At 36.9% G+C, this 26,868-nt stretch overlaps 1 protein-coding gene across 8 annotated transcripts in view; it reads left to right on the top strand.

The window, feature by feature from the left end:
- The window catches only part of RBMS3 (RNA binding motif single stranded interacting protein 3), a 1,708,877-nt gene that overhangs the window by 1,140,171 nt on the left and 541,838 nt on the right, over positions 1–26,868 (top strand). For all 8 annotated transcript variants that reach the window (XM_055284824.2, XM_055284857.2, XM_055284838.2 and 5 more), the window contains one exon: positions 15,561–15,619. In XM_055284824.2, the coding sequence (XP_055140799.2) occupies positions 15,561–15,619 (59 nt within the window). The remainder of the gene's footprint in view (positions 1–15,560; positions 15,620–26,868) is intronic.

Genomic DNA, 26,868 nt, shown 5'->3' with positions numbered 1-26,868 from the left:
ACACCTATAATCCAATTGGGAAAAATCATGTAGCCTTGAAGGGAACCTACCTTTTAATAGAATCAGGCTTATTTATAAGAAATAAATACGGGCATACAGGTTATATACTATGCATCTCAAAACTACTACTTTTATTGCTGTAATGAATTTTATATCACGAGGACTTAGTTCTTTTTTTTGTAATTACTGTCCTTTGATATGGCTAAATGTCTTCTTAGACACAATAAAATCCAATATGTTATCTGATAATTTATTCTCATGTCTAATGTGTACTTCTGTTTGCATATGTTTTCTTTATTCAGCTTGTGTCAAATGGTTCTAAATTTAAGAAGATTTTAGGAACTTTAAACATAACAGCTAAATTTCCTGGGAGAATGATGAATAGAAAGCATTTCATACTTCTCCATGTCTATGTATCTCATCCTCACTAGAAAACATTTTTAGCTTCTGCCATCAATGCTACTATTTTCTGCACATTTTTATTGAAAAGTAACAAGTAGATAGAAAATTGTACTAATCGTCAGTATATAGTTTGTTGTATTTTCACAAACTGAACACATCCATGTGACCAGCAGCCAAATCATGAAAACAGAACATGACCAGCATAGGAAAAACCCTTTATGCCTCTTGTAATTTTTTTTTTTTTTGAAATAGAGTCTCGCTCTGTTGACCAGGCTGCTGGAGTGCGATGGCATGATCTCGGCTCCCTGCAACCTCCACCTCCCAGGTTCAAGCGATTCCCCTGCCTCAGCCTCCTGAATAGCTGGGATTACAGGCGCCCGCCATCATGCCCGGCTAATTTTTGTATTTTTAGTAGAGATGGGGTTTTACCATAGTCTCCTTCAAGTGATCTGCCCACCTAGGCCTCCCAAAGTGCTAGGATTACAGGTGTGAACCACCACGCCCAGCACCTCTTCTAATTTTTCATCTCTGCCAAGGATAAACCACGATCCTGACTCCTAATACATTAGTTTACATAAATGCAATTGTAGACCATATACTTTTGTTTATCTGGTGTCTTTTGCTCTGCATCGTTTGAAGATGCACCCACAATTGTTGCTTGTAGCTCTAGTTTGTTATTGTCATAATGGTATGGTATTCTATTGTTTGAGTAAACCCAATATATTTATCTGTTCTATTTTTAATGAGCATTTGGGTAGTTTCCAGTTTTAGGCTGCTGATGAATATTCTTGCATTTGTAAACAGTATGTTTAGTACAAGGGATTACTACAAGAAGAAAGAAACACAGATTCCTTAATAATTTTATCTGATGTGGACGTAGCAGAAAAAAGATTCAAGTTTAACTTTTCTTTTAAGTTGATTGTTTACTTAGGATTAACATCCTCATTTTTGCCTATTTTGCAACTTTTGTTGAACACCTATTTTGTGCTGTGTTTTGTGTGATGACTGGGTGACACAGACAAGGAAGGCACAATTTATGTTTTCAAGTAACTCTCAGAAATAAGTATGTCCTTACCATATAGTAGGGACAGTGCTACGAAGAGGCATACTGGTCTACAAAAAGCTTTTAATTCAGCTAAAAGAAAGATGATGAGTGAAATATTTATAGAGGAGACCACTAAACTGAAATTAGACAAAGGAAGTTGTGAGTAGAGAGGCAGGAGGAAAGGAAAAAAATTCTTGGCTGATGGAATTGCAACATAGCAGGGAACATTTTAGAAATTTCCCACGATTGAATTTGGTTGTATTTAAGGGGTGACATTGGGGAGTGATGGAAATATAAAGAATAGAAAGAGAATCTGAGCTTAGTATCTCCCCTGACTGATATAGTATAAATAAGATATGTAAAGCATTATGAAGGACTAAAGAATTATTAAAACATAAGAAGCTTCTTGCATAGTTCACTGAGATAATATTGCAACCCAGCTGAGCAAAGTGATACATATGGTAATGAATGGTTTATTATGGTATAAATAGTGTCTGTAATGGATGCTTAAGGCATAATTAAATACCAAAATAATTAGTCAAGTACAATGCATTTGTCAGTAAGTGATTGGCTTTAATAAATTTCTTCTTTTTTTTTTTTTTTTGGAGACAGAGTCTTGCTCTGTCACTCAGGCTGGAGTGCAATGGCGTGATCTTGTGTCACTGCAACCTCCGCCTCCCAGGTTCAAGCAATTCTCCTGCTTCAGCCTCTGGAGTAGCTGGGACTACAAGTGCACACCACCAAGCCCAGCTAATTTTTTGTAGTTTTAGTAGGGATGCGGTTTTACTGTGTTACTCAGGCTGGTCATGAACCCTTGAGCTCAGGCAATCCGTCCAGCTCAGCCTCCCAAAGTGCTGGGATTACAGGCATGAACCACTGCGCCCAGCCAATTTCTCCTTTTCTTATTTACACCACAATTAAGAGTGGTTGGTCTTATCTTTCCTCCAGGAACATTACCAAATCATGAAATGTTTCCTGTATATCTACTAGATGTAAATATCCTTTGCATCATAAACGTATAAAGCACAGGGTATCTCCTAAAGGATTATGCGATGTGATAGGAGCCTAAATACAAAGATTCAGAGTCATAGATATTTCAAGAAAGTATAAAAACAGTGCTTTGGATTGTGAGAATACAGAAATCAGGTCATATTGACAGCATTATGTGGGGCCTTGTGTTGGAAGTTAGATAAATATATTTAAGCTTATTAAAAAAGAGTTGATCTGGTAAAAACATCTATAAAACAACCTTACATTCTTCCTGGCATGCAGGGAGCGGCTGAATTTTTCTTGCATTTTTCCTTTAGCCCATGACCCTCTTAAATGGCACAAACAAAAAGGCATCCTAGGTGTGTTCTTTGTCATGTAAAACATCCCCCACTGACTCCCTGTGGAATGAAAGGCATGCACTCAGGGGAGTGTGCACACCTGCAGTAATGCAGTAAGGAGAAGGATTAAGGCAAACAAGTGAACCAGAAGTCACTGATACTTCACTTGAGACAGCATTACACAAACTTCGCAATGTACTCTGTTTCTTGATTATGCTTTATGGAATCTAAATATAACATAAGCCTGAAATTTCTGACCAATAGGCAATTAAAAGATTGTGCATGAGCCCAGCGACTATTGTTTTTGAGTATCTGCTATAAGCCTATTATTGAGCTAGAAGACTTTACACACTCTTTTAGGTCTTCTCACCTACCTCACTACCAGTGAGGTAGTTATATACATTTTACATAGAATTTGTAAAGTTCTCTGGATTATGCAGAGTCTATAAAGCCAATAATTTTCACATAGGTAGTTGAACTACACCATTGATTTATGTGATTATGAATTATTTAACTAAAGACTGGACAATGGGCTCCCTAGTATAGTTCCACAAGGATTGGTCTTTTGGAGTGACAAATAACAGCTTTACCTAGTATGCATCTCAAAATTTAATACAAGGAGATTAATGTATGGACAAAATAGCTGTGGTCTCTTTCACTTGGGTACTTCATTTTATACATTTTTAGAAATAAGAAAAACAGTTATTTTGAATTAAAGTTGGCCTTGATTTTATTTTTTCTGCTTTTTCTGTGTAGTTTTATTAAAAGATTAAAATCACCTTCATGGAACTAGTTATTTCTGCATTATATGGCTTTGTGTATTTTGCCTTTTGTGGGTTCTGAATCTTTAAATGAAGCATGCATTCTTGTATTACTTAATCACAGAAATGCAATTTAAGTGTTACGAAGCTCAGAAAGATTCTACAGACATCTCAAAACTGTCATTCTTTTACAGACAAATCTCCCTGAGAAATACCTCATTGAGTTATTTGTATTAGGTACTTATTCATAGTAGTACTCAAAACTGTGTATCTATTAAAAAGCTTACAGCAGCTGCTACAGTACATGAAATTTCTCTTTTAGCATTTTAATTCATTTTTTTCCTTTGAGTGTCCTTGCAGTTTTAAAAATAAGACAATTTCATAAAGTATTTTACAATCAGTATTTTTAAACTCTTTTCTAGTTTGACCCTTGAGTGATATTATAGCTCACTCTCTTTGTGGATGAAATGAAGGAAATGTGCTCAACGTAATGTATAAAAAGCAATGTATCTTTATCAGCAGAGTATGCACTTTGTCACTTTGCAAAATAGGAGGCATACCACTGTACCTAGACATACTTGACTCCCATAGCCATCCTAATCATCTTGTTTCATGTTCAAGGTGTAATATATGGTATCCACTAATCTATTCACTCATTTAATGAACATGTGTTGAATCCTGTGTGTAGGGTCAGGGATATGACCAAAAAAAAAAAAAAAAAAAAATTATGCTCCGCTCTTGAAGAACTTATCCTCATTGTTAGGATAAGAAAAGATACAATATAGTACAATACAATACAGTACTAATAGAATACAGCATTTTATCATTGATACAATTAATGATCCAATTGCCATCTCTAGTAATAAAGATATGCCCAAAATTCTATTGGATCATAACCACAATTAAAATTAGCTACTTGGGGATGAGAAAAAAAAAAAAAACATTAGAGATTTGTCAGTTGAGTAGCGATGAGGAGAATGAGGTTAGTGATATAGATAATGTTTATTTTTTCTTTTTCTTTTTCTTTTTCGAGACAGGGTCTCACTCTGTCACCTAGGCTGGAGTGCAGTGGTGCGATTTTTTGAGACAGGGTCTCACTCTGTCACCTAGGCTGGAGTGCAGTGGTGCAATTTTTTGAGACAGGGTCTCACTCTGTCACCTAGGCTGGAGTGCAGTGGTGCAACCTCTGCCTCCTGGGCTCAAGTGATCCTCCCATCTCACCCTCCTAAGTAGCTGGGACCACAGGAATGCACCACGATGCCTGGGTAAGTTTTGAATTTTTTTTTTTTAGAGATGGGATTTCACCATGTTGACCAGGCTGGTCTCAAACTCCTGAGCTCATGCCATCCACTGACCTTGGCCTCCCAAAGTGCTGGGATTACAGGTGTGAGCCACCACACCCAGCCCAAAGACCATTTGGAGGAGGTTAGAATGAAACTAAGTGACCCATGCCAGGCTTGGCAGCTACCACCTCATTAGCAACATATAACTTATTTGAAAACCTAATATGTGGTTTGGAACTGTGCTTGCGGATATAGTGAGAACCAACTGTCTTAGTCTATTTGGGCTGCTATAGCAAAATGCTACAAACCTGGTGGCTTATATAAAATATAAATTTGTATTTCACAGTGCTGGAGGCTGAGAAGTTCAAGATGAAGGCAGCAGCAGGTTCATTGTCTAATGAGGGCCCCATTTTCTGATTCCTAAATGGTGCCTTCCAGCTTTGTCCTCACATGATGGAAGTGACAAGGCAGCTTGCTGGGCACTCTTTTGTAAGGGCACTAATCACATTCTTGAGGGCTCCACCCTCATGACGTAATCACCTCCCAAAGGCCCCATCTCCTAACACCATTATATTAGTGATTGGGTTTCAACAGATGAATTTTGGGAAAATACAAACATTCATACTGTAGCACCAAGAATGTGCTATAAACAGCTAACTTCCACTCTACTGAAATGTGGCTCTGAAAATGGTTACATATGTTGCAGATTTAATGGAGTTTTCTCTTAAAACTGAGACTGTAGATGATGTCAGGATTTTCAGAATCAGATTTGATGTCTTCTCAAATAGCAGATGTAAAATCTGCTGTGAAGCTATGTTTTCCGTTACGTATTCGGTTGATGTTGGATACACAGTTGTACTAGAATGTGCTACATATTGTGAAGCCATAAGCTGCTTCAAGGAACAAGTTTCTTTCGAAGGAAGTTCTAACAAGCAGTGGTAAATATGCAGCTATGTTATTTCCAAGGAATGTTGGTAATTTTTCTGCCTTTTAAAGGACTAGTCATGTGCAAAATTTGCAAACCTTACACATTTTTTTTTGTGGCATCTTGACTGGCCAGAGGACTGAATTTTATCTGAGCTTATTCAGTATACATAGGGACAGCATGAAATCAAAGAAAGAGTAGAGATTTTGAAGCCAAATGTAATTGAATTTAAATATAAGCAATATAACTTAAGTGCTGCATAAACTTTGTCAAGTAACTTAATATACCTAAATTTAATTATTTCATGTTAAATAAATGAAAATAATATCAACTAATTATGTAGGCATGAGAATTTGCAATAAAATATATACTGCTCTCTGTCACATAGCAGGTGTTCAGTTAATAGCATATGTAATGTATATGTTTGTGTGTATATATATTATATATATAATATACAATGTATATATACATGTAATCCAATCATTAGTGGGTGTTTCTGATATAGAAAATGTTATCAGGTCCATAAAAATTACTGAGAAATTTAAAGATGTTCATGGAGGCTTGTTATGCATCAAGCTCTATACTGATCTGGGCCTCTTTAAAATGAAGGTCTCATTGAAGAGAAAATCTCATGGGGGAATCAACAGACAACATATGAAATAATAAATATATAAATAAATAAAGTACTGGGTGCTTTCATACAGCCTGTGAGCACAGCAGCTATTCAGATTTGAGAGAAATAATTGGTGATCAAATAAGTCAAAACGTGGAATTTAGTTTTGAAGGACCTGTATTATTTAGCAAGAAAAGGGGAAATTAGACAATAGTGCCAAGATCACAAACAGATTCTTCAGGCTCACTCAGCTTGGAAATTTTTTTTATTTTGCCTTTACATTGCTTTGTAAAATCTCTAAGCCAACCTTAAAAAATTGGGAAATTTTGCCTAAAAATCAAGTACTTTCAAAAAAATCAGAAGGCCTGGAAATGCTGAGATTATATTTGTTTATGGTAATACTGGTTGAACTGACAAGCAGATGTCACATCAGTTGAAGTTTAAGTTCTCCAGGTCATCATGGTCTCTATCCAGTATCCATTTCAATACCTGACTAGTTTTTGCCCTAAAAATACTTTCAGAGAAAAGATAAAGGGGAAGATGGTGAGTTGAACTTTGTTGTGTCATTTGAGATGATCATTCAGTATACAAGGAGAAATATCTAATAACTCTAACTGGAGATTCAGGACTGAGGATTGAGGGTGAAGGCAGATCTGGAGAAGAAATTTTGAGAGTGAAACACAAAGAAATGGGAATTCAAAGCATGATAATAAAGGAGATTTGTAATACGGTTGTTCTTATAGTGTGGTCCTGGGATCAACTCATGCCCAGTCTCAGACAAACTGAATCAGAAACTCTGGGGTTGAGGCTCCAGATTTATAAGAAGCCACCCAGATGTTCCGATGCACATTACATTTTGAGAATTATTACTGTAATGGACATTGTAGCACCAAAACTCAAGTGGACTGAGGATTAAACTTCATCTACACACACTTTCTGGAACATGGTGGAAGGGAGGGGGTAAGTGATGGAGATAAGGGAAAAAGTACAGGCAAGAAAAAAAGAACCAGATGAAGGTAATGCATGGATCCCAGCGGAAGGATATTTCAAGAGGAAGCTATTTAGGAGGTCAAATGGTGCCAAGAAGTCAATGCTAGTAACTGAATATTTTTACCAATTCGAAAGTTCCTGGCCACTTTTCAAAGTATTGTTCCAACAGAAGTCAGTGTTTAGGAATTAAGCAGAAACTGGATAATGCAAAGAAAGAAGTAGCTGGTGTAGAGCAATCATTCAAGGAAAGTCTGGCAGTAAATGAAAAGAGAGAAACCCTATGATAACCAGTGTATGGATGGAAAGGATTTGCACATGTTTAAGGGCAGGCAGAGAGGAAAGAGCCCTGGCATTTGGGAAAAAGCATGTACATTTCAGAGAAATGTAGGTGATAGACAGGGGAATAGGTCACAGACATCACAGGGATGAATACTAATTGGGCAGAAAAGGAGAAGCAGGTCTTCTTTTGAGACAGGAGAATGGCAGGTGGCGCTAGAGCTGAGAGGCAACAAGTGTTGGCAGAGCCTGGGCTCTGTAGCTGATCTGTCTGAGGTTGGATCCTGCTTTTGCTACTTCCTAGTCATGTGACCCTGGGAAAGTTACTTACCCTGTGGGTGGCTCAGTGTCCTCATTTGTAAAATGTAGTTAGACATACTGTCTCCCTCCTGGGTTTGTTGCAATGATCAACATGTGTTGAAAAATGTAGAGAACTTAGAAAAAGGGCTAGTGTCTAGGAAGTGTTATAAAAGTAGGTGCCAGCTAAATGAAACACATTGGGGTGGAGATGAGAGGCTTTGAAAGGGATACCCATGAATTCCTGAGAGACCTTTAAAACCTCCAAAATCTGAAAGCCACCTACATAAGAACTTGAGAATTCATACTACGTGGTTAGGTTCTAGAAAGCAAATGGTTCTGGAGATGGGGTACTGTTCAAGATCAACTATGCATGAATAAATGAGGAGTTGACGGCAGTGAGAACCAAGAAATGGTCAAGATGTGGTCGACCAGGTATAATGGCTTTCTTGGATGATGGCCAGGAAAGGAGACAATAGAAAACAGGGTAGAATAGAAGTACTGAAGTAGAGTGGTGGCTCCTGGTGGAAAGATTAGGAGGGACAAGCATATGGGAAGGTAGTGGAGACGGCATTCAAGTGGCCTGGAGAACAGTCTGAGCAAGTAACTAGGTATTGTCAGAAGGAGACTGAGTGAGTGAAGAAGAAACCGTGAATTGACTTGGAGTACAAACTAGAAAGCATAAATGCTAAATCATGTGCTTCCTTGGGGCCTCTGGAAGCATTGAACTGGGACCTGCTGGCTCTATCAAATGGTCATAAGATACTAGTGTCTGAGTTATTATTTTATGCTATACAGTAAATGTATAGGTAATAAGGGAGGGTTTAATAAGAGAAAGGAATCAATTTTAACATGTCACACATTGTGCTAGGAGTTTTAATACATACTATTTTATTTCATTTTTACAGTTGCTATAGAAAACAGAACATAGTAATCAATCATACAGATCAAGGAACAGGTGCTGAGGGGTTGAGTAATTTGCCCTAGGTCACGTGGATGGGAGAGTTCAGATTCAAGTCTATATTAATTGATTCTAAACCTCATCCTCTTTCTATATTAGTTGGCCAAATATTAAAGAATGTTAAATATGCTGAAATGCATTGGAATCAGTTGTAGAAGGTACTCAGATGCATGTGAGGTTTCTGACTCTATTGGTATGGAAATCCCTTTCTCATAAACTTTCGCTAAGGTGACAGGTTATATATATCCCCAAATTACATAACTCAACTATATAACCTAAAGTATAACCCAAGAGTTACTAATTCTGAGAATTAGCAAATAAGTGATTTTCTTTTGATTTTAGGAGTTGAAAGTATGCATTTTTGGTCTGCTATTTTTGTGCCAGATTTACATCTATTTCTAACTAAAGAACAAGGAAAGGCACAAACCAGTTACTAATCATTATCTGCTTGCCATTTTTCCTCACAAGATTTTCACTGTAATTCAGTCAAACTGCTACTTAGCAACTAGTTATTTCAAGTGGCAGAAGAGATTTACATAGGCATTGCCAATGTTTTCTTTGGACTTTGTTTCTAGAAGGTATCCGAAAACAAATTTCAAAACAGCTATACTTGAGTTGTAAGTTGTTACTATATTGGCTAAATGAGGAATATCGTCAGGCAAAACTCTGAAGAAATACACGGTCTACCATTTTCTTTCTTTTTTTTTTTTTTTTTTTTTGAGACGGAGTGTCGCTCTGTCACCCAGGCTGGAGTGCAGTGGCACTATCTCGGCTCACTGCAATCTCTGCCTCCCAGGTTCAAGCGATTCTCCTGCCTCAGCCTCCTGAATAGCTGGGATTACAGGTGTGCACCACCACGCCCGGCTAATTTTTGTATTTTTAGTATAGACGGCATTTCACCACGTTGGTCAGGCTGGTCTCGAACTCCTAACCTCATGATCTACCCACCTCGGTCTCCCAAAGTGCTGGGATTACAGACGTGCGCCACCGCCCCTAGCCTACCATTTTCTTTTTTTTTTTTGAGATGGAGTCTCGCTCTGTCACCCAGGCTAGAGTGCAGTGGCGCAATCTTGGCTCACTGCAAGCTCCGCCTCCCGGGTTCACGCCATTCTCCTGCCTCAGCCTCTCTGAGTAGCTGGGACTACAGGCGCCCGCCACCACGCCCGGCTAATTTTTTTTGTATTTTTAGTAGAGACGGGGTTTCACCGTGGTCTCGATCTCCTGACCTCGTGATCTGCCCACCTCGGCCTCCCAAAGTCCATTTTCAATTTAAAGTATTATATGAACGAAAATTTGTTTGGAGTTTTAAAAGTAGTTCTCCATATCGAGAGAAAGTTCCATTTGTCGAGATGGAGACCGTCCTGGCTAACAGGGTGAAATCTCGTATCTACTAAAAAAATACAAAAAAATTAGCCGGGCGTGGGGGCGGGGTGTCTGTGGTCCCAGCTACTTGGGAGGCTGAGGCAGGAGAATGGCGTGAACCTGGGAGGCGGAGCTTGCAGTGAGCCGCGATCACGTCACTGCACTCCAGCCTGGGCGACAGAGCGACTTCGTCTTAAAAAAAAAAAAAAAAAGAAAGAAAGTTCCCTTAGTCTCTGGAGTATTGTTGCAAATAACAAACCACATTCTTTGCTGTTTGTGTGTTAGTCTTTTGGAGCAGTGGTTCTCAAAGCACCATCAGCAATATCAACCTTACCTGGGATCTTGTTAGAAATGCAAACTCTCCAGGCCCACCTCCTATCTACTGAGTCAGATTTCTGGGGGTGGAATCTGGCAACCTGTGTTAATAAGCCTCCTAAGAGGTTCTGCTGCCCATTAAACATGGAGAACCACTTACTTTGAGTATATCAAACTCGAAATGCTGTTTGTAGCCCTAGGTTCCTGGTGAAGCTATTTGTAGCATGAAAATAGAAATTTCCTAAGTAGTAATACACTGACCTGAAAAAAGACTCATTTTTTTTAACGATTGTTTTTCTAATCTCTAAGACATATAAAAATCAATCCTCATTGACAACATATTGCCCCTTCTTCAAACACTTCCCCTTCTAGGAACTTTTCTCCAAATCTCCCAGCTAGATAATCTTATTTTGTGTTCTTTGTAAGGTACTAGCCCGAAATAGTATGTTAATAAAAGACGTTTTAGTTTGCACAATAGACATGTAAAGTTTACTTGGTGTGGATGCATGCTCACAGAGTTTGACTATCTCTCGGGGGAAAGAAACACTGCCCAGATTATAAGACCAAGGACCAGGTTCTGGATTATTTGTTATCTGCTCTTTGTAACTCTGTGATACTTCTAGGCTTCTGTTATCAAACACAAATGTTAGATGAGAAAGAGCTTGAAGGTCTTAGGTAAGAGCTTGGAAGGGACAAGTGCAAAATCATTGAGCAAAGCATTTTAAAAAGGAGTCTTGTCTGATGAATCCTCTCACCTCTGTTCCTTTTTGCAAAGCTCAGGAGGCCTTGGAGAGAAGATTATTGTGTTAGTTTGTTAGGACTGCCATAACAAAGTACCACAGACTGGGTGGCTTCATGAAAATGTATTTTCTCACAGTTTTGAAGTGGGAAATACAAGATCAAGGTATCGGCACCATTGCTGCTTCTAAAGCCTTTCTCTTTTTCTTGTAAATGGCTGCCTTCTCTCTGTGACTTCATGTGGTCTTTTTGTGCCTGTCTCTGCTTATAAGGACAACAATTATTGGATTAGGCCCTATCGTATAACCTTATTTTACCTTAATTACCTCTTTAAAGGCTCTGTCTCCAAATACAGTCACATTCTGAGGTAGTGAGGATTACAATTTTAACATGTTAATTTTGAGAGGACAAAATTCAGTCCATAACAATTATGCATGACTTTGATGACTCATTTGTAGATTGAACTTGTTAAAACTTCAGGATATAAATGGGTTGTAAACTTGTAGGTGAAACCTGGCTGATGTATTCCATCAGAGAGATAGCCCTACAGCATTCCAGCTGGGTCCCTAAAGCTACAGATATGCTCCATTACCATCCCCAAATGCCAAAGAATGAATGAGCCATCTAGAAGTAGGCAAACAACCACATTTGCTAAAAGGATAATGTTTCATCCATCAAATAAATGTGATACCTTTTTCTAGTCTGGTATCAATATAGAAGGCATGTGAAAAATGAGTTAGCTGAGAGTTAATTGACTGCGGAGACTCTATTTTCAGTCTCTGCCTGTATTTTTTGAATTAATATACACAGTGGGTGATTCAGCAAAAGGGTTTAAAAATAAATTCTTTATTGAAGGATCCCACCAATTTGATGTCTTCATAATTCATGAAGAGTAGACCCATAATAGCTCTATTTTCTCTTCAGCTTCGAAAATAAAAGATGCCATTAGTTTAAATTAGGCTTGTATGTGGAATAATCAAGTGTATCAACAAATATAGTTTGACTCAGATGCTGTTTAAGAATAAATGCCAGAAAAGAACTGGCTATTTCTCTTAAAAAATTAAATATGAAAATTTTATTGACAAGCTAGGGTAAAAGTGTTTTAAAGAGTTGATAGACAATATATACATTTATAAAATTCAATTATGAAAACTCAAAAATGTAATAAGCAAATCGTTACTGTGGACTAGCTACTCTTTTAAAGCGTACTCTTAGAATATAAAGAAAATAGAATATAAGAAATATCATTAGAGACCTGGCTGTATTTGAATATAAAGAACATGTCATTAGAGACCTGGCTATATTTGTAGAATATATAAGCACTCAGGATAGTTGGTGAATATGTAGATATGGAGTTGCCAAAAAGCATCTTTGCAATGCTGTATTAGGGAGTTCCTACTTTGGCTAGAGAAGACCCACATGGAAAGAACTACAGTGTAAAATGGATTTACTTCATTTATTTGTTTCCCTTGAAAAGTTCAAACCCCCAAGGAAGTAGACTGTGGATAGTATTTTATCTCCTCTAGCTGTAAGAAATGAAAGGATAGAGAAGTGAACTGGATTTGTCTGAAAGCTTCCGGAGTCAGGAGGCACATGGGACTTGTGCTCAGGTGTCTATTTCCAGGCATTATTCAGCAATTTGGTCACATAATTTTCTCTAATATTAGATCTTTGTTTCCAGTGGTGGGTGGCATAGTTGAAGAAAAACTTTATGAAGACATAAGGTCTTGATCTAAACCCTAAGAAGGGAAAGAGTAAGTAAATGAGGTTATATACCCGAAGGCATACTTTTTTACTTCAGAAATTTTTATTTTCCTTCAGAGTGTATGAAATCATGTACTTTTAATCTATAGAGTAGTTTTCATTCTAATCTACTAGTATACTTTGATAAAAGCATAATTTCATAGGTATATTACATTCGTGGGTCTTGTGTTTATGGTGGTTAGGTCTTTAAAAAAAAAATCTAAACCTTATTTATCTACATCAGTTGTTGACTGCAGATCACAGGGAATACAGAGCCAGTCATGCAGAAAGTACCGGTTTGTCATCCTGAGAGTTCAGACGTGAACTGTAACCAGTGGCCCATTAAGTACCTTCTCTTGTTGTTTAAAGCATATCCTAGCTTTGCAAATTAATTGTTAATGCAGAATGTTGTAATGGAGCCATGGAATGAAATTCCTGTTACTCCAGTCATAGTAGAGGTTGCGTCAAGTACTCTTGAGTTGCGTTCCATTGTTTTGTGATTCTGTGCTCTTGGAAAGTCTGGGCTAGAGAGTGTTTAGAAATAAGGAAATCAAGAAATAGCATGGTTTGCTCTTTTGGACTGTGTGTGTGATTTTCCATTGACAGTAATATTGTAATAATTTCTGAGAAATAAAATTCTTTTTCTTTGTTTATAAAAAAGTTACTTGTCAAAATACTCACAAATGCTTTCCAAAAGAAAACATTTAACGTTTTTTGCTGTAAAAATGATTACATATACTACATTTAATGCAGTAGAGGACATTCTTGTAATATTGATACAGTAGGACAATATGCATGCCATTCACTATTGTTAACAGTCCAGTTGTGAGATGAAATCCACTATGAAACACAGTAATGTTTAATTTCATATTTAAGACAGAGCTAAATTTCAGTTTAGAAGGTTCTTATATACAAATTTCAGGAACACCTTTATAAACCAATTAAAAAGGATTTTTGTCTTAAGGGTTTATGTGCCTGGTGTAAGATAGTTATACCTGGTCTAATTTTTTTTCTTTTTCTGATTTTTACTTCTCACATATTGTATTAATTGTGCTTAGTGTGGGAAAAAAAAAAAAGATGTAGTGACATTTTCTTCTCTTATCCCTTATTTTCTACTCTAAGATACATATAATTTTGCAAATATTTATTTACCTTAATAGCTCAAACCTAGCTAACATTACAGCTACTTAATGGGTATAATTGTAGGTACGATGAATCATTGTCTAGTAAAGAGACTGTTCAAATATGATTTTATTTTACTGGTTATTTTCCCAACAGAGAAACTCTTGGGATGAAATAGAGCTCCAAAAAGAGTGTTTTGGGGGAGATAGGAAAGGGAGGATTGGGAGTTTTTAAAGGGAATAATCTCATGTGGTAACAGGCATGAGGTAATAGTCATTTTGATAATATGAAACAAACAAAAAAGCTTTGAACAGGTGAGTATCTGTACAACTAGGTAGAGTGAGAACGTAATGAAATCCCTAACATTTAAAACTAACAATGTAAACTGTAAATGTAATTATCTTTTAGCAAATAACTTTACATGTCAGTTTTCTCCGTGGAAGATTTTGACAGTCTAAGTAGTAATGTTTGAAGCTTTGGGGACAGAATCTTTATGCCCTTCCACTTCTCATCATTCTCAGAGAATGCTAAGGGCTGGAGACATTTTTATTTAGCTGACAGCAGGGAGAGCATCGCTGGAAGAAGAGCTAACATTAATAACACTCTGTGCGGGCCACTGTCCTCGGCACGTTAGGTAAACCCCATTTTACCTTCACAAGGAGCCTATAAAGAAGACAATATTATCATCTTATATACTTACAACAGTATTTATATCATTACAAATAATTCAAATCATTATTTAAATAAATATATTTATATTATTATAGATGATCAAATGATGTAAAAAGCACATATTACTTACTTAGCCAACCAAATATGCCCAGGCTAAATTAGGATTTGAACCGTGGTAGTTTGGTGCCCCAGTATATTCTTTTAACCACTATATTACATTGCTCCTGGAGCCTAATATGGTGGATTCCCAAAGACATAAATGTTGATTGAACTAGGAGATTTGACGTATTTAGCTTCTCATTTTTACAGATGAAGAAACTGTGTCTTAGTGAAGTTGGGTTAAACTCTACAGTGTTACATCACAGGGTGAGAGTCAGAGCTGGATGCAAGCCCTGTTCAGTCTAGCACCAAGGTCTGTGCTTTCTTCCATGAATCCACTGAGTGCAATTTACTGTGATCACAATCCCATGTGATCCTCTTTTGGCTGCCTGTGACAGCCTTACAAGTTTATTTTTGAAGCTCAACCCATTGCTTACATAGGGAAGAACATTTCTAAGTTATAAAGAAGAACTGGTGAAAGGACATCATCCAGGTGTGAAATGGGAATCCAGAGCTTGTTTTCTTGATTTATCCGTGCTCAGTTGTGTGTGCCCCGATGTTCATTAGAGTGTTTTAAGTGTCTTCACTGGGTTACAATAACATGGCTTTTTTTCTCTCTCTCTTTCAGGTATGGAAAAATTGTATCTACAAAGGCAATTCTTGACAAAAACACAAATCAGTGCAAAGGTATGTGTAAGGGCATCTGTACCCTGAAATCTTGCCTATGCTATCTGATTAATGGTTCTTCCATTGTGGAGGTCCAAGTACCAGCTGCACAATGATCACAATGCATGGTATGGAAAACCTCTTTAATGATGCCAATGTTTTGATAAGTTGTATTTATAGTAACATTGCTCATTAATTTTTTCATTAACAAACAAAATGAAAATCACAAATCAGAACAAGTATCAAATTGCTTCAGCATAAAACTAAATTACCTCCTAAAAACTTTGGGGTGTCTGATGTGAATGATATCATCAGTGATGCAAATTGATTTCCTATATAAAAATGAGGAACTCTGGGGAAAACTTCCCCATGCAAAACACATTTTAATTTATCTGTTCTTTAAAGCTTTAGCAACATTTGTTGGCTATGAATAAATTTACTGATGGGCCTATTGTATTAAGCTTCAGCTACAAGCATCTCAGGGATTTCAGAGTTGGTATCTTATTAAGACAGGCTTTTGGTTTTCCTGGAAATACTTCTGAAGTCATTGGACTATATCTGTGGCTCATGTTTCTTCATGTCTGGGAGTCCTATATTCTTTTAGAAGTTGCATTAAATTAATTGTGGAACCTGTATGGTCTCTCTTCATGACTCAGTTCTTACTGGAAAATTGGAATGCTTCTTGTAACATGCTGTTTGTTGTTACTTTAATCTTTGTTGTAACACTGAAATCAAGAAGTATAGCAGAGCCACGTTCATTCTAAACACTGCCTCTATTTCATATACAAATATAATGTGCACAAGTTTTAGGAAAGAACACTCAGAAACTCCTGTATATGTATCTCCTCACCTACTTGCATAATGGTAGTCAGATTAAATTCAGCAATTAAAAAAATAAAAATATTCCATGTCCTTTATAAACTCAGAAATGAACTACATATTACAAGACAAAGAATAATATGACATGATTTCTTCCACCTCATAGTTTCAAGTCCCAGTTGAAAAGATACCAAGAAATCGCTTCTCGGCCTTTTGGCTAAGATCAAGTGTGAAAAGATACCAAGAAAACCAAGAAACTAATCCTAATATCCTTATTAGGATTACTATATCACCCTAATATATGTGAGAGTGTAACAGCGGTATCTAAAACAGAATTATCGACAAACCACTGTTAGAGGAGAATATAGAGATTTCTTTTTGGGAAATGAAGTTTATAAAGTCAAGGTAGAATGGGTGAGCTTGGAACAGGTGGATATTCAGGAGAGATAATTTCGGAATGTAATTGAGTAGACCCATGTAGCTGTAAAAAAAAAAAAAAGTACTGCTGGGCACGGTGGCTCATGGCTATAATCCCAGCACTTTGGGAGGCTGAGGAGGGTGGATCATAAGGTCAGGACTTTGAGACCAGCCTGGCCAACATGGTGAAGCCCTGTCTCTACTAAAAATACAAAGATTAGCTGGGCATGGTTGTAGGTGCCTGTAATCCCAGCTACTTGGGAGGCTGAGGCAGGAGAATCGTTTGAACCCAGGAGGCAGAGGTTGCAGAGCCGAGATTGTGCCATTGCACTCCAGCCTGGGCTACAGGGCAAGACTCTCTCTCAAAAAAAAAAAAAAAAAAAAAAGTACCAGTGAGGACAGAAAGAAGAAAGTGGTTAAAATTTTGTAGGTTTTTAAATGATATCCTGGATATTTTAAACTTAAAATTTAATTTAAAATTTTGAGCAGACAAAATATGATTCTATAGGTGTTTAGTAACGTTATTTCAGCAAAGGTGTGTGAAATTGAATTATAAAGGGAGAGAGTGGAAGCCAAAAAAAAAAAAATGTAGGCTTTAAAGCCATAGTACAAGAGAGAAATTAGAAAAAAATCAGCTTAACTATTACTATTAGGGTAATAGGAAGGGGTTCACCGTGAAAGTTTTTAAAGGTAGAGTTGGCGATTGACTCTAACGGTGAAAGAGAGGAATGTATGAAACAAAGCCTACATGTTGAGTCTTCTGATTGGGAAAGATGCCTGTACCTCTTGCTGAGGTAAGAAGTCCAGAAGTAGTAGTAGTAGGTTTTGGAGACAAGGTATTGGACATGCTGAGTTAGAGCCTCTGGCATGGCAACCATGTGGAAGATGTCAAAGAAGAAATTGTAAGAAAACCCAGGGCTACAGATGCTGACTGAAGTCAAGGGAGTAGATAAGATTACCAAAGAATAATGTCTAGAAGGGGAAATGCAGTGGAGTGAATTAGGGTGGGCAGCTGAGAACTTGGAGAACATTTGAGAAGAAAGCTGGGGCATGACCAAGGGATGTTCTGTTACTCTTGGCCTGTGGGAAGCATGTGGCATGTTAGAAGCATTAGAATGCTAATTATATTGCATCTAGACCTGCCCAACCCATATACAAAGTCTCGGGTCAGGCAATTAATAATATTGACCAAGCACCAATCAGAAGCACAAATACTGCACAGATAAGCAACACCTGGAAACCTCAATAGACTCATAACTGGAGTGGTCAATATGAAGGGATACTTCCCTATACAGAGTTTTTCTCAAGCATGCTGATATCCATTGTCACAGTACAACACTGAAGACCACGAAAATGTAAATTGCCAACATGCAAAAACTGTACCCTTCTATAATTGTGAAGGTTTGAAGCAAAAGGGATGTAACTAAAAATGGGTGGTCAGGGTCTCCATAAGCAAATTATATAGTGGGAGTGTGGATGCTTATCAGGACAAATTATACTATGGGTATCCTTACCTCAACTCCTAAAATCCCTATCCACGCTATTTTGCAACTGCTTATTTAATTTTCTGTTTCTGTAGAGAGATTCCTAAAGTCAGTGGAAACAGGGCCTGTGTGCTATAGAAAACTTATCTCCAAAGTGGGATGTGTGAAGGGTGATACAAGACTGTTTATTGGAGATGCTAAAAGAAAATATTAGAATTTACATCTCTCTCTGTTTTTTATATCAACTTTTTGTGAACATTATATATTAATATAATCTTACAAATACATGGATTTAAATAAATATGAAAATATTGAGTTTGCACTTCAAAATACTTTTCTCACTAGTGATATGAATACTGGTCTCACCAATAAATATGGAAGAAGAAAAGGTGTAAGAGAAGGAGGTAAAAAAGGAAGGAAGAGAGGGAGGGAGGAAAGACGGGGCTGTGGAACAGCCTAGGAAAATCACTTAAAGAAAGGCATCACTTAAAAGAGGAAAATCACTTAAAGAAATTGGACAGCAGTTAGGCCGGGCACAGTGGCTCACGCCTGTAATCCCAGCACTTTGGGAGGCCAAGATGGGCAGATCACGAGGTCAGGAGATCGAGACCATCCTGGCTAACACCGTGAAACCCCATCTCTACTAAAAATATAAAAAATTAGCCAGGCGTGGTGGCGGGTGCCTGTAGTCCCAGCTACTCGGGAGGCTGAGACAGGAGAATGGCATGAACCCAGGAGGCGGAGCTTGCAGTGAGCTGAGATCACGCCACTGCACTCTAGCCTGCGTGACAGAGCGAGGCTCAGTCTCAAAAAAAAAAAAAAAAAGAAATTGGACACCGTTTAGACCGTTTGCCCTGAGGGTAATACGAAGAAGGCAAAGTGATCATGTGTCCATTGTATGCTTATAAAGCCTCCGGTTGCCTTGCTTATCCTCAGCATGTGGAGTTTGTGCTTAGCAGTGGTGAGTGAATCACAACCTTCATCAAGCACATCATGGGGGAGGTGCCCTGTAAGTTGGCAAATCATGATCAAAAATATACTACTATCACTTTCATGTTTTTAGAAAAATACTATTTTAATGATACACTGATATATATTAGAGTATTTTCCTTTCAAAAAATAGACCTTGACATAGTCATGAGAAGATATGATTAGAAAGATAGCAATTATAGAAAATTGTGTATAATTGTTCATGATGACCAAGGGAATAACAGGAGAAAGATATGAGGTCATGGAAAGGTTCAAGGAACTGATAAGAACGAGTATTGAAACAATCATCTAAATGTTTATTGGAATTGCCAAGAAATGAAGCAGGAGTTGTATTAGAAAAAGTGACTAATCCAAAAGGTATCTGTGGAGAAATGATGGGATGGGAAATGATACTAGGGATCTGTAGACCATGACGAAAATGAAGACTAGTTGGTTATAAAATTTGATGATATGAGATTCTAAATTGGAGATTTTAGGTAGGGAAGAAACCATACTGAGAAAGGAGGAAAGGGGCCTACCACTTACAGGTCCAGTGGGAGGAGGGATGTGGGAGAAAAAAGAAAGAAAACTCAAACTTGAGAGGGCTACAAGGGAAGTGTTGTCCTCAGGGTAAGTTAGGTAATGATGGGAAACATGCAAATTAAAGCAATATGCAGTGATAGTTTATAACCACTGGAGTAGAAAACATTATAACATCCAGGCCATTCATGCTGTTCCCTCTGAAACTGGTTCATCCATTCTTCATTGGTACCATGCTAAATTGGTACAGCTTTTTTTAAAGTCAGTATGGAAACAGCAATAAAGAGCACACAGTTGAAACTAGTTAGTCTGTTGAGAATATTTATTCAAATACGTTATCTAAACATATGTTTTAAATTATGTATCTATGTACAACTTTGAGCACTCTCATTTTCCTTACTAGGAAAAAATATAGGAAGCATCCAAATTCCAGCTTATGGAGCATATACAACTGTTATGTAGCTGTTAAAATGGTAGTCATAAAGACTAGATTATGCCACGCCTAGAAAAATGTTTATTATGTGAAGTTAAATCAATATAAAAGGATATAAAATAATGTGTACACTGAATATGGAGCTATGTAAATATTTGAGAGTCAGGATCAGTGTGGTTATGACTGTGTTAGATCCAGGCTGCCTGGGTTGAACACTGCCTCTTCACTTAGTAGCTGTGTGACCTGTGGTAAATTAGTCAACTGCACTGTGCCTTCTGCAAGGTAAGAACATCAGCAAAGTAATAACAGAGCCTCACTCACAGTGTGTTGTGATGATTAACAAAGTTAATACATGGAAAATGTTTGACGATACCTCCTGTTACTTTTGTATAAAATACTGGCAATATCAAGCAAGACAAAAATGTTTGTTTTAATGTAGTGGGATTATGGGTGATATATAATTATTATTATTATCTTAACATTTCTCCAAATCTGTTCTGTTGTCTTTTTGGGCAGGAAAAAAAATACAGCTCTTGGAAAAATTAAGCTGGTTTTAATTATGTTTATATTTTGGTTGTTCTTTCTATGGAACCTGAGTAACTCATGACTATATGATTCTTCGTTTTTGTAAAATAATTCCAGATGAAAATAGTGAAGAATTAGGAGAGAATAACATGTTTTGCTTTTTAAAATAATAGGCAGAGGTTGAGTACTTCTTGACCATTGCTTTATTTAGGAAAGAAATTACAGGATGTGTGAGGCGGCTTTTTCAAACAAAATCATTAAGAGCATCAAGACTGTCATCATTAGAGAACACAAATTGGATTTGGTCTTCTCTGTGACACTTGGTTTTGAATCCTTTCCAACTTTATCTCCAGGCAAAGGCTATACAATTAAATCTAAACATTATGAACTCAAGGATTTGTTTATTTTTATTTTTAAAGACATGATAGTAATTCAATTCTTCATTAGCTGTTGCACGTACAGCATATTGTGTGTTAAGTTAGTCTTTACCAAGGTATGAGAAAGTCCATGAACTTGTCTCCTTAGAGATAAAAAGAAAAGATATCAAAATTAACCTGATGCATTAAACCAACAGAATTGAATCCTGTTGTAGCATTTAAAAGAAAAGCTTTTATGCTCTCCTGAATCGCACCGACACCCTGTAAGTTAGGGACAGTAGTCAGGCCTAGGTAAGCTTACTCACTTTTTTATTCCGGAAGGGGTTATCAGGAACTCCTGCAACATAACCTCTCGTTTTCAAGGTTATTCTTTCTTGGGTGGTGGCTGCATCAGCTTTCATTCTGTATAATATGACAACATACAACACAACAGTCACCATCAAGCCAAAATGACCAGAAATTGCTGAACAAAGTGAGTAACAGCTCCAGATGGGGAGTAATGAAAAACAGACCACAGTTCATTCAGATATTCAAACACAAGGACTAAATAAGAGCTATTGTACAAGTCACAGAGATTTGCACTGCATTTTTTGCTTGTTTGGCTTTTGTTTTCCCCATGTGTTTTCCTTCTGGATCAGTATATTTGCTAATTTAAAAAGTCAGGGAAAATTAAATGAAACCTATTGGAAACAAGGTGTAAATCTTAAATGAATTCACTTGTCTGTGCCTTCCTGCTTTTGAAGGTTGGTTTCCCTTTTCCCCCTGCACCCACCAGCCTCACCACCATCATATTTCTGACAGGCTATATGTTTAGAGTAGGGGGAATGAGTAATGGATATTCCATAGAAAGTTTCCATGCCTATTAACCATAGGATATAAGAGTATATAGAGTGTACCAAACATACCAGCTCACTTCTGAGGGTTTGAAATACTCTTTTGCCTTTGTTGTCACAGGCTGGTTAAATTATATTTATGGAGCTTATGTTACCTTTGACATTACATTGAGCCCTTAAAATCAAAATTGGAGACAAGTATCCAAAAGTTCTGAAATCATCCATGAAGGATATCATTCATTCGTTATTAAATAAAAGCATAAATTGTTATTTCTTCTATAAGAGAAATAATTCTGCATATGACACTTACTTTATAGAGAGGATTTAGAGCCCATCTAGATTGTCTCAGAGAGTGGTGTGACTTTGTTACTGGACTGAATCCACTTAGCATTTCTAGACTCACAATCATGTTACACATTTTAAAAGTATTTCTAGGTGAATAAATATTAGGCCATACACTTGGATGACTTTGGAATTCATCAATTTTATTTTACTTTTCTTGTTTATGCACTGATGGAATATTTATACATGTGAGGGAAATACATATATCTTTCTTTCTTTTTTTTTTTTTTTTTGAGACATAGTCTTCCTCTGTCACCCAGGCTGGAGTGCAGTAGAGTGATCTTGGCTCACTGTAACCTCCACCTGCAGCAATTATTCTCTTGCCTCAGCCTCCTGAGTAGCTGGGATTACAGGTGCACGCCACCATGCGGCATTAATTTTTTTTTGTATTTTTATTAGAGATAGGGTTTCATCATGTGGGCCTGGCTGGTTGAACTCCTGACCTCAGGTGATCCACCTGCCTCGGCCTCCCAAAGTGCTGGGATTACAGGTGTAAGCCACTGCGCCCAGTCAGAAGTACAGATTTTGGTGTTGAACCCCCTGAACCTGGAAGGAGGGCAGGATATTATATTTTGTTATATGTTTAGGTAGAGTAATTACAGGACATGAGGTATCCGTTACCTATGGTTTAGTTTTAACAAGTGACACTGACGTGCATTCGTGGTGAAATGTTTAAGTGGAACTATTTAACTCTGGTGGATAACAGATCTTTCCAGGGCTGGTCCACATGGAAATCGAGCAAGTAAAGGAAGAAACCAACACCATGGAAAGCCTCTTTTCTAGTACCTTTATTTCTTGAAAGCAGTGGAAACGAAAATAAATGTTCTGTGAAATTTATGAGTGTGAGGAATTACATTTGGAGAAGGATAAGCACCTCCAACTGGATGGGCTCACAGTCTGTTGAGCAAGAAGCTCATGAGAAGCAAAATGGCTTGAAAAACACATTTATTCAATTTTCATGTAACAGGATTAGGTTATCCCCCGCCCACATCAAAAAAAAAAATAAAAGGAAAAGACAAACAAAGTTACATTTTAAATTATATTTCTCTTTAGAATATGAAGTGTGTAATGTTTCTCTAGCCTTGTTTTGTGAATTTTACTCTAATCTACTGTGGTATTAAGTTTACCACTAGTCATAGGTCGTCAGTATGTAAACTTGAAGGTTCACTTTATTTGATTTTGATATTGGCTTTTGTTTTCATTTCAGAAAAGGTTAGCATATGCAGGAACTTTGGAACCTTCATTAGTGCATCAAGTTTACTCAGAATTGTCCTGTAGGTACCCTTTACGTACAATTTTTATCCTGTGACTCTTTTAAGAAAATACCAATTTTTATTGTCTTATAGCCAAGTTTGGAAAGAATATCCACTTTGATGGTAAATGGTCTTTATTTGTTGTCTACAACCCAACCAGACAACTACAACTAAAGGCAATACTTCTGCCAAAATTAGCTTTCCAAACTTATTATTTCCAGTATCAGGATATTAATTATGTTATGATTATTTAGTGTTAACTTTGAGAAGTCCTTGATCTAAATGTAAAACAAAATAGGTATTTATGTTTTGGAAGTCATACAGCTACATGTTTTTCAGCAGGTTTTATAGCTATATATTTACTCAGCATTTGCTTGTGATCACTTAATATACATATTAGACAAAAGTAAAATTATCCACTAACATGAAATATAACATCAGCATTGCTGTTTTAAGCATCAACTTGTATTCAACAGCTTTTAGTACTGTAACCTACTTCCCCCAATGCTTTTGTACATGCAGAACATGCAGAAATGATTTTATTGGGAAAACATTTTTTTTTTTTTTTTTTGAGACAGAGTCTCACTCTGTCACCCAGGCTAGAGTCTCGGCTCACTGCAACCTCCGCCTCCTGGGTTCAAGTGATTCTCCTGCCTTAGCCTCCCAGGTAGCTGGGACTACAGGCACATTCTACCATGCCTGGCTAATTTTTTGTATTTTTAGTAGAGACGGGGTTTCACTGTATTAGCCAGGATGGTGTTGATCTCCTGACATCAGGATCCGCCCGCCTCAACCTCCCAAAGTGCTGGGATTACAGGCATGAGCCACTGCGCCCAGCCTGGGAAAACATTTTTAAAATAATTGTTGAGGAATATAAAACGGCTTAAAAATAAAATGATAGAGTTACGTTACTTTCACCCATAAACTGAATGTTACTTTTACTAATCCATGTTATCTGACTAAACAGAAACTGTCGTCCAGGTATTCTGTTTGCTTCCTTGCTCCTGTCTTTCACTTCCTTATTTTAAGAATTTGACTCATGTCGATAAACATAAAATGCTCTCTCTTCCTACCTCTAATAGTCTATGTAAATTATTGCTTCCAAAAGTCACCTTCTCAAAAAGTCTTCCAAGACTCTACTCATCCTATCTAAACACCTTTACAAAACCACCTCCTTTGGGCACCATCTGTGTGCGAAGATCTAAGGATACCCCATCTCTCGTGCTTTTATGATTAGTTTGTGTCCTTCCTCTAGATTAAAAACTCCCTGGGACCCAGGTAATTAGGATTATTGCCGAAGTATTGAGGAGGCAGGACAGTTCTGAGTAGTCACTTAGATCCCAGTGCTTTACCTCGGTCTCTGAGACCCTTTGATGTTACCTTATGTAATTGATGTTACATCAATGGAAAGCACAAGCTTGGCCAGGTATGTGTTCCATAGGCCTGTACAGACACCAAGAGTACCAAAGACATACAGATGCATATGTTTCTCTCAGAGTTATTCTCTAGAAGTATTCATTTTTTTTTTTTTTTTTTTTTTTTTTTTTTTTTTTTTTTTTTTTTTGTGAGATAGAGTCTCGCTCTGTTTCCCAGGCTGGAGTGCAGTGGTGTGATCTCAGTTCACCATAACCTCCACCTCCCGGGTTCAAATGATTCTCCTGCCTCAGCCTCCCAAGTAGCTGGGATTACAGTCATGCACCACCATGCCCAGCTCATTTTTGTATTTTTAGTAGAGACAGGGTTTCACCATGTTAACCAGGCTGGTCTCGAACTCCTGACCTCAGGTGGTCCACCTGCCTCGGCTTCCCAAAGTGCTGGGATTACAGGTGTGAGCCACTGTGCCTGGCCAAAAGTATTCATTCTTAATTCAGCATACTTATTTTGTTAATGTGGAGTTATTCTTTTTACTGGTTTAAAGCTATTCTTGTTCATTAATGATTTTATTAATATATGGCAAATTATATTTACTAATGTATACTTAAAAGATATACAAAATTTAACAATGTACTATATAATATATATAATTATATATTATACAATTCGTGCATTGTATAATGTATATTTAAAAGATATACAAAATATAACAATATATAATATATATAATTATATATATTATACAATTTGTGCATTGTATAATAATGCACAAATGTGATATATGTGTGTATTCAGTTAAAATTTATGTAAACTTGTAGTACTATGTAAATAAATAACCTTTTAAACATAAAAAAGACACAGTTCTTCAAAAATTTTCTAATTGAAGTCTATGCCAAGAAATTCTCTAAGTTATGATCTTAGTTTTCTTGGACAAGTCACATAACATCTCTGAATATCGGTTTTTCAACTGTCAGGTGAGGTTATCTACACCTGCAATACAAAGCTATTTTCAGAACTACATGAAACCATGTTTGTTATATGCCGGGCACATACAACAAGCAAATGTTTCTATGGCCTTGGACTTGGATTTCTTCTAGGAAACCAACTTGTTTAGAGCTTATATGTAACTTACATAATTTAATGCCATTCTGAGTACATTTTAAGTGTAAGAAATGTGTGTTTTATGAATTGTGTTTATTGAGATTAGCTTTGTTAGTAGCAAAAAGTATAAGTACTTAAAGGATGTCTCTTTCATACCTTCTGGTGTTGGCTATATGATAGCTTCAAGATTTTTTAGGGCCTATAAACCTGATGTGTTTGAGATAAAGCACATTTCATCACAGTGACAGGTGATGGAATTCATTCTAGTTGAGTTGTATAGGTTCTGGGAAAAAAATTTTCTTTGTTCACTCCTTTGTTATGCTATTCGCTCTGTAATATTGTTTTACAAGTTTAAAAGAAAAAGGAAAAAAAATACCTAAAGATTCTTGACTCCTTAGTTTTTTAAACTATGGTAAAAGCATCTAACATTTAAGGCATGGTCAATCATCATTTGCTTTGATGCTAGCAATTGTTCTTATTAACTTATTGGTTAATCACGTTGATACTAAATAGCTATTCTTTTTCCTTCCCTTTAGTAAAGAAAAGAGAACTCTGGGATATGAAAGAGAAAAACTCATGTACATAGCTGAAAAACAAAACAAAACAAAACAAAAAAAGCTACAAAAACCTAAATTGAGTTTGAAAGGTGAATGTACCACTTGATATGCTTCTTCAAAGGACTATAAGTGAGCTCAAATGCCTGTTTATCTATAAAATATTGGCAATATAAGTCCTTTAATATGATCATTTTAGAAACAGGTATAATTTTCTCCTTGAGTTGTGGAATAAGAGAAAATTACAAA

The sequence above is a fragment of the Symphalangus syndactylus genome, chromosome 1, assembly GCF_028878055.3.
Source record: "Symphalangus syndactylus isolate Jambi chromosome 1, NHGRI_mSymSyn1-v2.1_pri, whole genome shotgun sequence".
Classification (NCBI taxonomy): Eukaryota; Metazoa; Chordata; class Mammalia; order Primates; family Hylobatidae; genus Symphalangus; species Symphalangus syndactylus.
This window is presented reverse-complemented; position numbering and strand designations above follow the sequence as displayed.